This window comes from Amphiprion ocellaris, chromosome 1 (genome assembly GCF_022539595.1).
Source record: "Amphiprion ocellaris isolate individual 3 ecotype Okinawa chromosome 1, ASM2253959v1, whole genome shotgun sequence".
In the NCBI taxonomy this organism is placed as follows: domain Eukaryota; kingdom Metazoa; phylum Chordata; class Actinopteri; family Pomacentridae; genus Amphiprion; species Amphiprion ocellaris.
In genome coordinates, this window is record NC_072766.1 from 34710383 (window position 1) to 34725775 (window position 15393).

Sequence of the window (15393 nt, forward strand, 5' to 3'; positions counted from 1 at the left end):
ATATATTCCATATATATATATATATATATGTAAAAGTTGTAATATTTTCTTTAAGAACATTTGGAAAAAAATCAACCATTGATTTTTTTCCGAATGTTTTTAAAGAAACATTTTTTTTAACATTTCTTTTTTTCCACCAAAAAATGTTCAAAAATTTCCCCCCAAAATTTGAAAATGTGGAAGTTTTCATTGTGAAAATATATATATATTTTTTCCCACATTTTTGAACTTTAAATTGGGTCAATCTGACCCGCAGGATGACAGGAGGGTTAAAACAAGATAATTTCAAGATTGTTTTACTTAAGAAGATATTTAAGATGCATTGTCTTAAAACAAGTCCCTCCATCTTGCTGAAATGTCACTTGTTAAGTGAATTTATCTTAAATCAAGTGGGATGAGACATTTTGACTAAAAATAAGACAAACTTGGTAAGATTTTGAGTTTTTGCAGTGCAGGCTGCTGGTTGTGTTAGTTGTATAGATATTTTTTTCTTAACTGTGCTGCAGCGTTCTCAACCCGTAGCTTCTAAACCACACTGAAGATATTCCTGCCTGTTTGTGCAGGATCGGCTGGGCCTCGCAGCGATGGACAAAGCTGGAAAGCTGGTTTTTCTGGCCACCGAGGGCGACCACCTGCAGTTTACCAGAGAGTGGTTCAATGCCAACCTGCTGCCTTACTTACGCTAGAGCACGTCTGCATGCCCATGGATTATTTCAACATTGTACATTTTCATAGCTGCACTTGATTTAAGAGCAATATAATGGAGGTTATGGGTAAACTGGAAAACGTGTGCAGACAGCACATGATTCCTTCCTTTTGCCCTGATCACTTCATGACAGTCGATTCTTGTTTTGTGATGCCATATTAATATGATCAGGTTGTTAGTATGTTAGCTTACTCCTGTACTACCACTACTGGGCTGTTAATGTCATTTTAAATGTGAGCTGCTCTGATGAGGTCAACTGTTGGCAGAAATATTGTTTTGTTTTTTTTGTTTTGTTTTTTTTTTTGTAAAGGTTTTAGAATAAGAAAAGGCCTAAAATAAATCATTTTACTGTAAAATGATGCTTCTGTACATATTATGCATTTCATCCAATAAAGATGCCAAGAAAAAGATCTCTTGACTAATGAGCAGATTTCTGTTTTCAAAAAAGTTTTTATTTCAAAGACAAATGTACCAATGCAAAAATGTTAACATGAAAATTGGACAGAAAGAGCTAAGATGTAAAAAAAATGTCCATTTTGTCTAAATGTGTGGTCTTTAACTGCAGCCAGCTAACTAGTGACGGAATATTACAGCGTACAGGTGAACTAGTGAAGGCCGAACGTCCACCAGTTGAGTTTGTTTGGGTCTTCCTGGCCTTACTGGTGAGGGGGAAAAAAAAGGTACTAATTAAGTAACGCGTGCCAAAACGTCCATTACTTACATTAGTGGGGATGTTTGGACCTTATTAGGTTAATTAGCAAACCTCAGTGTGTTCCCTAGTAGAAGCCAAAGTGTTTATTTTATCATTTTTGAAGTGGTCTGCCGGAGTGGCACAGCTTGCAGAATGTTACAGAGTTCAAAGACGGGCAGGGGCGGAGCCAATGGATGAGCATTCCATGGGTGTGTGTGTGTGTAGTTGTGTATATAAATTCTGGGGTCTTCGTTTAACGTTGTGTGAGGTCCTGTACCTTCACTGATGTGGCTCAATGTAGAGCTTCTTAAATACTGTATTAGATGCAGGTATCACTTCTACTGGGGCCTGTTCCCACAATAAAGTGTGCTGAGATACGTTACAATAAGGGGTAAGTTGTTATTGAGTAAGTTGAAATAATAAACATTGTTTTTTCACCTTCTCTCACTCAAGGTACACCAGTATATTTAAAACATTTGATTGCTGACCACCACAAACTATTTAAGCACTTGTATCCACACAAAAGCTTGATTGCTCAGCACCTTTTTGTGATCCACTACCCACCTTCTATAAGGAAAATTTTCCCCTTCTTATAAACACCAATCAGCCATAACATTATGACCACTGACAGGTGAAGTGAATAACCTGGACCCTGAAAAGGCCAGGAAGGGACCAATTGAAACCAGGTCATAAAGTGTGCTGAGATACGTTACAATAAGGGGTAAGTTGTTATTGAGTAAGTTGAAATAATAAACATTGTTTTTTCACCTTCTCTCACTCAAACACAGCCCTGTTTTTAAAACCACTGAACTGGATTTAAAACCATTTAAAAACACATGCTGTGGTCTGTCCATTAAAAAGTCCTTTATCCATAAAATCAGTGTGGGGTGAACGTGGAGGTCAGAGAGGCGATGTAGCAGGGTGTTGTTATTTACAGTGTTAAAAGCAGCTGAAAAGTCCATGAATAAAATTCTTGTGTGTGGGTGTGTGGAGTCCAGTTGTTTAGTGACTGTATCTAAAAGAGTGAGGACTTGCATCATCAGTACCTCTTTTTGTTTTGTAGGCAAACTGGAGTGGATCCAGTTTGCCTTCAAGCTCACCCAACAGCTGATGGCATACAACTCACTCCATGCATTTGTAGAGGATGGATGTCAGGGCCACTGGTCTGTAGTCCTTCAGGTCTTTCGGTTTTGTGTTTTTGGGGATAGGAATGATGGTGGATTCCTTCCACTGTTTTGGAATGATGCCTGAGTCCAAGAGGTGCTGAAACAACCCGGTAAACACTCCACCTAGCTGGATGAAACAGTCCTTCAGTACCCTGCCCCTGAGCCTGTCTGGGCCAGTGGCTTTGTTGGGGTTTACTTTGCGTACGATGGAGGTTGCCAGGTGTTTGTTGATGGTGAGTGCTTGTGTGGGGGGACTGAGGGGTGCTGGGGTCCAGGTGATGGGTGAGATGTTACTGTTCAAACGGGTGAAGAAGATGTTGAGCTGTTCTGCAAGAGAGGCGGAGTCTGAAAGTCGACCACTGCAGGCTTGGATGATCTGCCCATCATGATGTTGAGACCCTGCCATGCTTGTCTTGCATTTCCTGATGTTATTTTTTTCTCCATCTCGTCCTTGCACCTGATTTTAGCCAACTTGGCCTTCCTCCAGAATTCTTTCTGTAGCTCCCTCATTCTGGCTTTGTCACCTTGTAGGAAAGCCTTTTTCTTTTCCACTAAACAGGCTTTCATGTCCTTGGTGACCCACTTCTTGTTGTTTGGGTGGATGGTTACCTGTTTAGTTTGGGTGACAGTTTCTTCACAGAAGATAATGTATGAGGTGAGTACATCAGAAAGTCTGCTAAAATCATCCTCGCAGTCATTAAAAACATTTCCCAGTCTGTTAGGTCAAAACAGCCCCTTAGTGTCTCAGACACATCCTCATTCCAGATCTTAATGTTTTTTGTGATTGTCCCCTCTGTCTTCAGTCGTGACCTGTATTTTGGCAGCAGTAGGATCATGTTATGGTCTGAAAGGCCTAAAGGTGGACATGGTTTTGATATGTATGCCCCAGGTATATTACCACGGCACAAGTCCAGTGTATTATGATGGCGACAGGTCAGTTTTTCATAAAATGCTAGAAATAGTGATTATTGTTAACTTTGAACAGAGTTTAAGAAACAAGATGGCAGCAGGGCTATTTTGATGCACTTCTGAAAGGACAGATTTTAGTTTACCATGGAGGCATTTTTAGAAACCAGGTGGCAAATGTTCCGTCTTTCATTAAAAGCTAAAAATTCAGATGTTTGTTAACCCTAGAGAAAGTTTAAGAAACAAAATGCTGGCCAGGACAGTTTAAAAAAATTTATAAAATGCTGAAAATATAGATTTTTCTTAACCATGAAGACAAGATTGCGACTGACATTTTTCATAAAATGCTAAAAATGTAGATATTTGTTAATTATGGAGAAAGTTTAAGAAACAAGATGTCCACAGGGTGCTTTTTTTTAAGCAAAATGCTAAAAGAAATATTGACTTTTGTTAACCATTGAGAAAATTTTAGGAACAAGATGGCACCAGCATTATTTATTTTTTTTATTTATAAAATGATAAAAATACAGATTTTTGCTAACCTTGGAGAAACTTTCAGAAACAGACAAGTTTGCAGTAGGACTTTTTTTTAAATGCTAACAGTATGCATTTTTGGTAACCATGGAGACTGTGGTGCTGTGAAGCATGTGGGGAAACGTCATGACGTCAGAACGTACAGGTGTAAACACAACAGCTGAGTTTAGCAGGTTGAAAATGTTGTGGGAGACTCAGATGGTTTTAAGTTCAGAGCTGATCCGGTTTGTGAACTGATGTTCAGATGTTGTTTAAAACACAGCGTCAGATTTGAGCTGAACTGAGCTCAGCTCTCAGTGGAATCTGTCATCTAAATCCTTAAACTCCACATGTTGTTATTTCATCACTCTGAAAAGTGTTTTCAGTCTGAATCAGAGTCCGAGAGCTGTTGTGCTCTTTTATTCTGAACTGTGTCAGTGACTGTATGCTCATGCACGCATTTTGATTTCCAGTTTCTAACTTGGAGACTGTATTGTGACAGAACATCATGCGTTTGTGTGCTTATTTCTCAGACGGTCTGTTGTTGGTTGCACATGATGCTGAGGTTCAGCATGCATAATCATGACTGCGGTTTTGTGCGCCACAGCTGGTTAATGTATCAGTGTTTTATAGCGGTGATGGAGAATGTGGCATCATCTTACTACCACAGTGCACATAGTACCATTAAAAGGTCTCTGTTAATCTCTCTTTCTCTGCTTCCTCCCTCGAGTCTTCACCCAGCTCTCCTCCTCACACTCTCACTTCTTCTTTTACCTCCATCCCAAACTTCTTACGCAGCTTTTCCCCTTCCACACCTCCTCCCTCCCTCCTTATCTATTCCTCTGCTCCCTCCCCAAGACTCCTTTCTAACATCTCCCCTTCCCCTCTAACACTTCCTCCTCCTCCCAACTCACATCTCCTCCCTCCCTTATTTTCTTTTGCAATCTCCCCTCCCCAAGTGTCTCCTACTCCCTCCCTAGCTTCTCTTCCTCTAGCTCCTCCTCCTCTGTCTTTTCCACCAACTCTAGCTTGTACTCCTCCTCTAACTCCTCTCCAACTTTAGGGCCTCCTGAAGGTGAACCTCCGGCAAAATGCCCTAAAACTTGACCTTAATTAATTTTAACCACATTTTTTTGTCACTGTGTTGTAGTTTCCTCTCCAAAAACAAGGTCTGCTGGCCAACGAGGTAATTAAGATGAATCCACAGCTGCCGCATGTAAAGGTGATTTTCACAGCTTTTGATTTTATTCTTTAGACCTGCTGATTTATAATCTGAAACCTCCAATAGGAGAAGAGAAATTTTGCACTGGATTCTGCATGTTGTTTTTGCATGTTGTCTTTCAGGGCTGACTTCTGATGACTCCAGGAACCAAGACGAAAAGACACCTGAAAAAGAGAACCCCGGTAGATGAAGGGACAAGACACAGCTCCAGCAGTTAGATGACGGAGGACGGAACCCACCAGAAGAGAACGATGCTCAGAGATGAGGAGCCTGGAGAAGCAGGATGCACTGGTAATTGAAAATGTGCTTTAGTCAGAATGACCCTGCAGATACTGCATGCTGACACAAGTATTTAGTATATAGTACATAGCTGTCTAATTTATGTCAGAATCAATTAAAAAATATATCTTTGTGTTTTTTGTTCTTCGCAGATCTTTCCACAACGACCCCCCCTGAAGAATCGCCCCCTTATCCTGGTGGAGGCTTTATGTGTCCCTGTGATCCTAGGAATTGTGCTGTCAGGGACAGTAGCCCCAAATCTCCAAAGTGAGCTGGTCCCAGACCAAGAGCGCTTCACAAAACCTGAATGAATTTGACGACAAGGAACAGCAAACAAGACCCCTTTTGGAGCTGAGTGAAAAGAAGTGGAGCTGGTGTGGGAGGTGGAGCAGTAGTTCTAATGGAGGAGTCTGAGAGACATCATTCAACAGGTAAGAACACCACTCTCTCACATTTCACATCATCGGCTCACTGAGTAGAAGAATCGCCAAAGGACACCATGTTTTGTGTCCTTTAAAAAATATATCCAATAAGAGGAGATAAATTTGACACCAGATTCGGTCACGTTGTTTCTTTGTCTTTTCTTTCAGCACCGACTTCTGATGACTCATGAACCCAAGAAGAAAAGACGAGTGGACGGAGGACCCCAGTAGACCAAGAGAAGAGACACAGTTCCAGGAGTTGCATAAAGACGACAGACTGAGCCCACCAGAAGGGAACCCAGAGATGAGGAACAGTCTGCGATGAGAAACATAAATGACTTTCTAGGGAGCTTGATGCACTGGTAATTTAAAACATGCTTTAATAAGAATGACCCTGCAGTTACTGCATACATACAGAAGTGTTTAATGTACAACCATCTGACAGAATGTAGTTATTTATGCCAGAATGAGCTGAAAAATGTATATTCATGTGTTTTCTTCCTCAGAGCTGCCACCATGACACCAAGTAATTTCAAAAAACAATCAGAGACAAAGGAAAAGTCCCAAAGAAGAAGGAAATGAGCAACAGAAGCAAGATGAGAAAAGAAATGACCGAAACGGATCCAGGACCAGAACATGAGATGACAAATAACACAAGCTAAGTCCATGAAGCAAACTGACTCATTAGATATTTCATATGCTCTGTTTTTGTTCTCTTTCGAACTCTCTCCAAGACCCACAACAACAAGAAGGATCAGAGCAGAACAAGGAACCAGATGTGGAACAATGAGCAAAGAATCCCTGTCACAGAGAAATACAAGGTGAGACAAAGAAGAAATTCACTTCATTCATGTTTTAATATTTTGTGTATCCATCTCTTTGTCCTGTAGAGGGTTTAGCTGGAGGTCATCGGTCCATCACAGAGAACAGAAAGCGACACAAAACTGTCGATGCTTGCACTGACACGTGTGACCATTTTAGAATCCCAGTTAACCTGAATGTGTTTGGATTAGAGGAGGAATCCAGAGAAAACTCCTGCAGTCAGAGAGAGAACATGAACTCCACACATGAAGAACGAGCCGACCAGCAGGTTGGTGTGAGTTCTAACACTGCAGCACCCAACCAAATACAATACAATACAATACAGTACAATAACTTTATTAATCCCCGAAGGGAAATTCAGTTGTCTGGGTTCTCATCTGTTTACTTTAGAATTAAATAGTCTAATTGCTGATGGTAAGAAAGGTTTTCTGAATCTTTCAGTCCTGCAGCGCAGGCATAGGAGCCGTCCACCACCGATGTTTTGTTGTTCACTGAGGCAGATATGAAGTGGATGATCCATGTTTGTCAGAATAGCCTCCATCTTGCTCAGTGCACATCTCTCCACCTCATCCTCCAATGTGTTCAATCTGATTCCAACCACAGAGCCAGCTTTTTTAATCCATTTGTTCAGATGCCTTGCATCCTTGTTTTTTTATACTGCCTCCCCAGCAGACTGCAGCATAAAACAGGACACTTGCTACCACAGACTGATAAAACATCTGCAGCATCTTACTGCAGATGTCTAATGATCGAAGTCTTCTGAGGCAAAAAAGTCGACTCTGGCCCTTTTTGTAGATGAAGTCTATGTTTTTAGACCAGTCTAACTTATTATCAAGGTGGACACCTAAATATTTATACGATGTCACCACCTCGATGTCCACGCCACAAGTGTTCACTGGCTGAAAATGGGGTTTGGATCTGCGGAGATCTATGATCATTTCCTTTGTCTTTCAGGCATTGAGTAGCAGGCAGTTCTTGTGACTCCAGTTACTGAAGACACTCATCAGATCCCTGTATTCAGCTTCATGTCCATTTCTGTTACATGCCACGATAGCAGTGTCATCAGAGTATTTCTGGATGTGGCAGGACTCAGTGCTGTATTTGAAGTCTGATGTATACAGTGTGAACAGGAATGGAGCCAGGACTGTTCCTTGTGGATTGGATGGAGTTGAATGCGTTTGAAAAATCAAAGAACATGATTCTCACATAAACTCCAGGTTCAAACTGCAGTGAATCGAGTTTGTCTTTGACCTTAAGCCTCAGTAGGCATAGAGTCAACCGCTCCACAGTTTTCATGATGTGTGAGGTAAGGGCAATAGGTCTGTAGTCGTTTAGTTCAGTCGGACATTTGATTTTTGGTACTGGTACAATACAGGATGCTTTCCATAGAACAGGCACCCGCCCCAGCTGTAGACTCAGGTTGAAGATCCTGTGGAGAGGTTGACACAGTTGTGCAGCACAGTCTTTAAGCAGCCTTGGACACACACCATCTGGGCCAGCTGCCTTCCCAGAGCAAAGTATCCCAAGCTCCAGCATCACGCCTGTTTCTGTGACAGAGAAGGGTACAGGTGCTAGAAGGGAAGTGGCTGCAGCTATGGAGACATGTGTAGGAGACGGTAGAGGAGAAGGAGGAGGTATAGTGGGGATTTCCATATGTTGAGGAGAAGAAGGAGGAGCAGCAGCGGAAGTAGGTGTGTCCACAGTGTCAGATCTTTTGAAGAACAGGTTGAGTTCATCAGCTCTTTCCACATCACCCACTATTGGCTCCCTTTTCTTTTTATTGCTATGTCCAGAGATGGTACTGATTCCTCTCCACACATCACGGATGTTGCTGTGTTGAAAATTCCTCTCTATCTTCTTTTAGTATTCTAGCGTTGCCATCTTCAGTCTCCTCTTCAACTCATGTTGTACTTCTTTGAGTCGTTCTTTGTCACCGTCTCTAAAAGCTTTTTTTCTGGTTGAGGATTACCTTTATGTCGCTTGTGATCCAGAGTTTGTTATTAGGGAAACAGTGAACAGTCTTTGCAGGTATGACTGTGTCTTTACAGAAGTTGATATACTCAGTAAAACAATCAACCTGTCTGTCAATGTTCATACTGTCCTCATATGTTTCCAGCAGCACATTCCAGTCTGTTGATTCAAAGCAGTCCCTTAGAGCTTCACTAGCTTGAGGAGTCCATCTTCTGATTTTGACTTTAGTTGCAGGCTGTCTCAGCACACAAGGTTTGTAACAGGTCTGCAGATAAACCAAGTTATGATCTGACCTGCCCAGTGGTAGTAAGGCAGTAGCTCTGTAAGCTTCTTTGACATTGGCATACAGCAGGCCTAGGGTTTTATTTTCTCTGGTAGTGCAGTTAACAAACTGTGTAAATCCGGTCAGGTGAGAGGAAAGGCTGACATGATTGAAATCTCCTGATATTATTACAAGTGCCTCAGGATGTTGGGTCTGTATCCTAGCAACAGTATCATGCAAAACATCACACAGATCCAAGTCAGTTGCCTCGGGTGGAATGTATACAAGTATTGTTATGATATGACTGAACTCCCTTGGAACATAATATGGCTGAAGAGCAACTGCCAACAGTTCAATATCTGGACAACACAATTTCTCCTTAACAGTTATATGTGAGGAGTTATACCATCTCTGGTTAACAGATAAAGCCAGACCCCCTTATTTCTTCTTGCCATTAGCTTTAGCATCTCTGTCTGACCTTATGAGAGTGAAGCCAGGTAGATCCACAGTTGAGTCTGAGTTGTTTTGATTCAACCAGGTTTCAGTAAAACACAGGAGACTGCATTACAGCATGTTTTGTCAGTCTTCACCAATGTCTCCAGCTCGTCACTTTTGTTTGGCAAAGAGTTGACGTTTCCCATGACGACTGATGGAAGAAAGGGCTTATATCTCCATTTCCTAGCCTTCACCTTTGCACCAGCACGGCAACCATGAAAACACCTCAAGATGTCCACTGGAATTGGATGTTGCTGTCCAGATTTGTTCTGTCTCAATGAAAGAAGCTCCTCTCTTGAATAAACTCTTCTCCGAGCAGAAACCTCCATCAGCAGCTGACGAATCACAACAAAATGTGAAAGAATACAGCAAAAATACAGCAAAAACTTAAAACAGTTAAGAAACACCAAACTCTGCAGCCACTTTCAGAGGTGCAGATTCCGGAATATACGTAGTACAGTTGTCTGAGTCCCTACTTTTCTTACCACACTGAGGCAGCAAAAGAAATGGTCAGACGAGCCCCAGGGTGAGGAAAGATAGAAGAATCGGCCCCAAGACGAGGTGAGGAAGACGACGAGGAACAGCTTAAAACAGTGAAGAAGACGACAGAACCAGGAAGAGGGAAAACGAAAATGAAGAAGAGCTCTGGATAAGAATAAGACAGGTAAGCTCCCAAATTAAAATGTTCCTACAAGTTCTGTTGAAATTATTAAGAAGACATTCTGTCAGTCGAGGTCTGACTTCAGAGAAAATCCTGATGTCTCTGTATGACTTTATACTCCAGACTGCATCACTTCTGTGTCTGTTAACATTTGTACTGTTTGTGTGTTTCAGCTTCGGACAAGAGCAGATACCAAACTGATGCTGGACTGATGCTGGACTGATGCTGGACTGAGACTGGACTGAGACTGGACTCAAAGGAGAAAAAAAAAGGAGAAAAAGCCTCAAATAAAAGGCCTGTATTTGTTTCTACCTTTTCCATTATAGGCTCTTCTTTAAGAGTAGATTTTACAGAAACATATTTTATGGCTGGAAAATCAGAATAGCCAAAAACAAACAAAACCAAGCAAAGAAACAGCACTATTTTAAAACCATTGGATATCTCTCACGTAGACAAAATGTATTTGAATATTTTACTGTTTGTTTGAAAACTTGGGATAAATACACAGAATGGTAAAGTGACTGATTACATAGAAATGCTGCACATCATAATATTAAGAAAAATGAAAATATCCCTCATTATTTGGCCATATAAAAGTTTCTACAGTGGTTTAATATATGCAGTCTTGTAGTAATTTTTAACGTGTAAATATATAATTGGAACGTAATGTTGATGAGCAGAGTTGGAATTCTGTGAAGGTGGTTGTAAACAATTCTACAGCGTTTATCAATTTAACTTATTCATTCTAATTCCCACAAACTCCTTCAAGACCGAATAATATTTCTGTGGGATTTTAATCAGTTTTTGTCTAAACTGGAAGGAGTCTTTTCTTTCTGATCGTTTATCTGTGTGATACTCAACTTATAGCTCAGGAAGCAGGTTTGAAAAGCCTGTTATGTTTTTAACAATCACCAAAACCACTGAGCTGATCAGAGCTCGAAACTGCAAAACCAAAACAATCATTAGATTTTAGCTTTCCTTCGCCCCTTGAACTGCTTACCTATGTGTTTAACTAAATCTAAGTTTAAAGCTGTGAACTTCCATCATAATCACCTCATTCTGTCTTATTTAAGTATGTAACACACAAAAATCTGTTTTAAATAATAATGATTAACTTCTATTAGTAATCACTTGTGTTTATGCTGCCTGTCAGTATAAAAAATGTTTGAAGATGTAAAGCTGATACCATTTAACTGAGTGTAGTTTGTTGGTTGAACATAATTTTATTAAAAGCTGTCTATGTCAGACTGATCACAATCACCATACCTCTCTACCTCTTCTGTCCCTCTCAACCCACCGGCCAGCAGGCAGATGGTTCCCCCACATAAAGAGCCAGGTTCTGCTCAAGGTTTCTTCCCTGTTAAAAGGGTGTTTTTCTTGCCACTGTCGCCTTAGGCCTTGCTCTGGGGGTTCAGGCATAGCGTTGGCAACACTTAAACCATCGTTCCAGTTTCAAGCAAATTGAATAAGTGCTGTGGTATGACTGTCTTTTGGCTGCAGGTTCTGGGTCAGTCCTGCATTTTTCACCAGTTTGTATCCACAGTTTTCAGAGCAGGTTTCATCTGTACAGTATTTAAGAGTCTAAACAGGAGTTTCAACTAAATCCACAGTTAAACTGAAATAATAAACACTTCAGCTGGGCTCTAAAAAGTTATTCAAGGGACCTATAGTCTGTCAAAAAAAAATGCATGGCTACGAGATAAAAATTCATTTCTTCCGATTTAGATCAACCTTTTAGAGTGACACCTGAGGAGATCACCTGTCCCAGCAGGTGAGTGTGGAAGTTGGAAATACGCTAAATAGAAATGACTCAACACAAAGCTACATTTGGATGAGAAATGGTGACATCTGAGTGGTTTCAGAGGCAAAGAGCAGGACGACATGTTAATTAATGGTGAATGTCACACACAAAACCTGTAGAACGGGAATGTTTTGGTTTCATAAAACAAATCTCCTATTGAGCAAATACATCTCAGATTCATTCCTGCATCTACATTTTAATCTAGTATTTTCTATTTTGATGAACTACAGAATAATTTGCAGTGTTTTGTTGATTTTGTTGTTATGACATCACACATGACATCACACTCTTTGTGATGTCACGTGTGATGTCATAATGGCACCACACATGACATCACAATTTTTGTGATGTCATGTGTGATGTCATAATGGCCAGAAAGTCTATAAATACGTTTGTAAACCTGGATTCAACTCACAATTTCACAAAAGGTGCGTGAACGTTGGCGATTTTTCAAAGCTGCCAAAACGCAATTTGATAAAATGTCGGCACGCCTGAACAAGATTTTGGAGAGTATTGTGGATCTGGACGAAGAGCAAAGCGAGTCTGTAGTCAGAAGCTCAGAAAGATGTCCTTCAGCAGGAAGGCCTTCTGAGTCTGTGTCTACAGTCAACTCCAGGGAAACTTGTGAAAAAGTTTCCAAACAGACGGTCCATGAAGAGTCTGAGTCCGATGACAGATCCTCCTATCAAGAACCAGCGACTGAACTGGTCTCTGCTCCTGAACCCGCCACTTCCCAGGTCAGAAAAGAATCACATTCTTCGCTCTACTTGTCCCCCGAAGAAAAGGATGTCGTCGGCGCTCTGCTGCTGAAGGCGATGGCAAAATTCCTCTGTAAATCCAAGGGGTTAGTCACCTCAGAGGAACTCCAGCTCATCCTGAAGCAACTGTTGATCCTTCTGGATGAACGCTACCTGTCACCTGACTTCATCACAAAAATAACCCAGGAGATGGACAAAATATCGAAGGCCATGGCGAAGGACCTTGAAAGGATGTTTGGCTCTGCAGAAAAGCTGCTGGAGGCAGCGACGACTGCAAAAGATGAATCTTTTAAGGATGCTGTGTGGATGGTTTTGCAGGTTAATTTAGAAGCCATCCCTCGACCAGACAATTTGAGATCTAGAGTCTCTAGGTTCTTCTTAGCGGTGAGAAGATATCAATTTTCCAAGGCTGCCAAAACGCAATTTGATAAAATGTCGGCATGCCTGTACAGGTTTTGTGAGAGCATTGTGGATCTGGAGGACGAGCAAAACGAGTATGTAGTCAGAAGGTCAGAAGAGTCTGAGTCTGATAACAGATCCTCCCATCAAGAACCAGCGACTGAACTGGTCTCTGCTCCTGAACCCGCCACTTCCCAGGTCAGAAAAGAATCACATTCTTCGCTCTACTTGTCCCCCGAAGAAAAGGACGTCGTCAGCGCTCTGCTGCTGAAGGCGATGGTCAAATTCCTCTGTAAATCCAGGGCGTTAGTCACCACAGAGGAACTCCAGCTCATCCTGAAGCAACTGTTGATCCTTCTGGATGAACGCTACCTGTCACCTGACTTCATCACAAAAATAACCCAGGAGACGGATGAAATATCGAAGGCCATGGCGAAGGACCTTGAAAGGATGTTTGGCTCTGCAGAAAAGCTGCTGGAGGCAGCGATGACTGCAAAAGATGAATCTTTTAAGGAAGCTGTGTGGATGGTTTTGCAGGTTAATTTAGAAGCCATCCCTCGACCAGACAATTTGAGATCTAGAGTCTCTAGGTTCTTCGTAGCGGTGAGAAGAAACTATCGCCGTTTGAAGAGGAGCTGGGTGGGAGTTAACATCATAGCGATTACAATATTTATCCTTTTTTTTATATCCACATTTCGTTTGTGAGAAAATCACAGTATAGATAAGTCCTTTATTTCTCCCCACGCCAGGGGAAATTGACATTGTTACAGCAGCTTATGTAGCAATAGGTGTAGTAATAGAAAAAAAAAAATAATAGAACAGTAGTAATAATTTTTACAATATGTACAGGGATGAGAAATGAGGACGAAATAGTACAGTATTGACATACTGTAAGACAAGAATCACAGTGGCTTAAAAAAAAATAAAGCGCCACCATGAAGGTCATATTTTGTAGTTAAAATAAAAATTAAATAATAAAAATCATAATACCAGAATATTTTTTCTCTTTGTTGACTGTGTGCTGCAGCTTCTCATGAATTCTTTCTTCTTCTCACTTGTTCTGAGTGACTTTAACAGACTTTTCTAACAGACCTTTTTTATATTTGTAACTTCTGCTGAAGACAACAGATTAATGTGGGTCTTATTGAATAAAGTATGTCAGTGTCTGAACTCAGCTGCTCTGATCCTCACGTGATTATTCCGGAAGCGTCTCTCTGTGACATCACACTGGGAGCTGTGCCACTCACACCACCTAGCAACAGCCAAACAACAAGCCAGAAACCGAAGATGTTTATCGTCTTCAAACTCAACCATGAATTCATTTTTTTTTCAGCAGAAAAAAATTCAGAACAAAACAGATTAGCTTCCATATAATAAATGATAAATAAATGCATTTTCCACTTGTTCTATTGGCAGTTTTTTTCACTTATTTCAAGGTAAAAGTTCCTTGAAATAAGTTTTTTTTGTTGTTTTGAGAGGAGCATTTTTTCCAGTGCTTCTCAACTTTTAAGGTTTGTGACTCTTACAAATAAACAAATACACAACCGTTCAAAAATTTGGGGTCATCCAGACAATTCCATGTTTTCCATGAAAACTCACACTTTTATTCATGTGCTAGCATATCTGCAAAAGGGTTTTCTAATCATCAATGAGCCTTTCAACACCATTAACTAACACGATGTAGCATTAGAACACAGGAGTGGAGGAGGAAAATGTTCCTCTGTACAGCTATGGAGATATTCCATTAAAAATCAACAATAGTGATCTGCCCCAAAAAAAACAGTTAAAAACTTTAAAATTGTGCATACGTATATATCAAATTTAATAGAAGGGCTATAAATATGTAAAACAATGTATGAATTGAACGTCAAACAATATTTTCCATAAAAAGCTGCCGACACTGGAAAAAAATGCTCCTCTCAAAACAAGAAAAAAAAATTATTTCAAGGATCTTTTACCTTGAAATAAGTGAAAAAAAAATCTGCTAATAGAACAAGTGAAAAATGGCTTGGTAAGATTTCTTGAAATAAGATATGATATTTAGAATATTGAGATCTTAAAATTAGCTGGGAAACTTATTTAAAGCTATATTTGCCAGGATTGTCAAGCTTAGGTGTCTTAACCCTCCTGTTGTCCTCATTTTCAGCACCAAAAAATATTGTTGCCTTGTCTGAAAAAAATCCCAAAATTCAGCAAAAATTTCCCCAAATTTATAAAAAAAATTTGTAAAATCTTCAGGAAGAAAATTCCTTAAAAGCTTCCCTTAAAAGTTTTATTTAAAAAAAAAAAAAATCCCCAAATTTGGCAAGAAATAACATT

The 15393-nt window shown here is 40.4% G+C and overlaps 1 protein-coding gene across 1 annotated transcript; it reads left to right on the plus strand.

Annotated features, from left to right (window-relative positions):
• Nucleotides 1–2: 2 nt before the first annotated feature.
• On the plus strand, nucleotides 3–15393 carry LOC129349513 (uncharacterized). The gene is made up of 8 exons (XM_055012911.1): nucleotides 3–5204; nucleotides 5327–5495; nucleotides 5636–5914; nucleotides 6074–6267; nucleotides 6412–6726; nucleotides 6919–6995; nucleotides 9643–10119; nucleotides 10290–15393. Exon 8 carries the CDS (start codon nucleotides 12397–12399, stop codon nucleotides 13777–13779), a length of 1383 nt encoding a protein of 460 aa, XP_054868886.1. The 5' UTR covers nucleotides 3–5204; nucleotides 5327–5495; nucleotides 5636–5914; nucleotides 6074–6267; nucleotides 6412–6726; nucleotides 6919–6995; nucleotides 9643–10119; nucleotides 10290–12396; the 3' UTR covers nucleotides 13780–15393.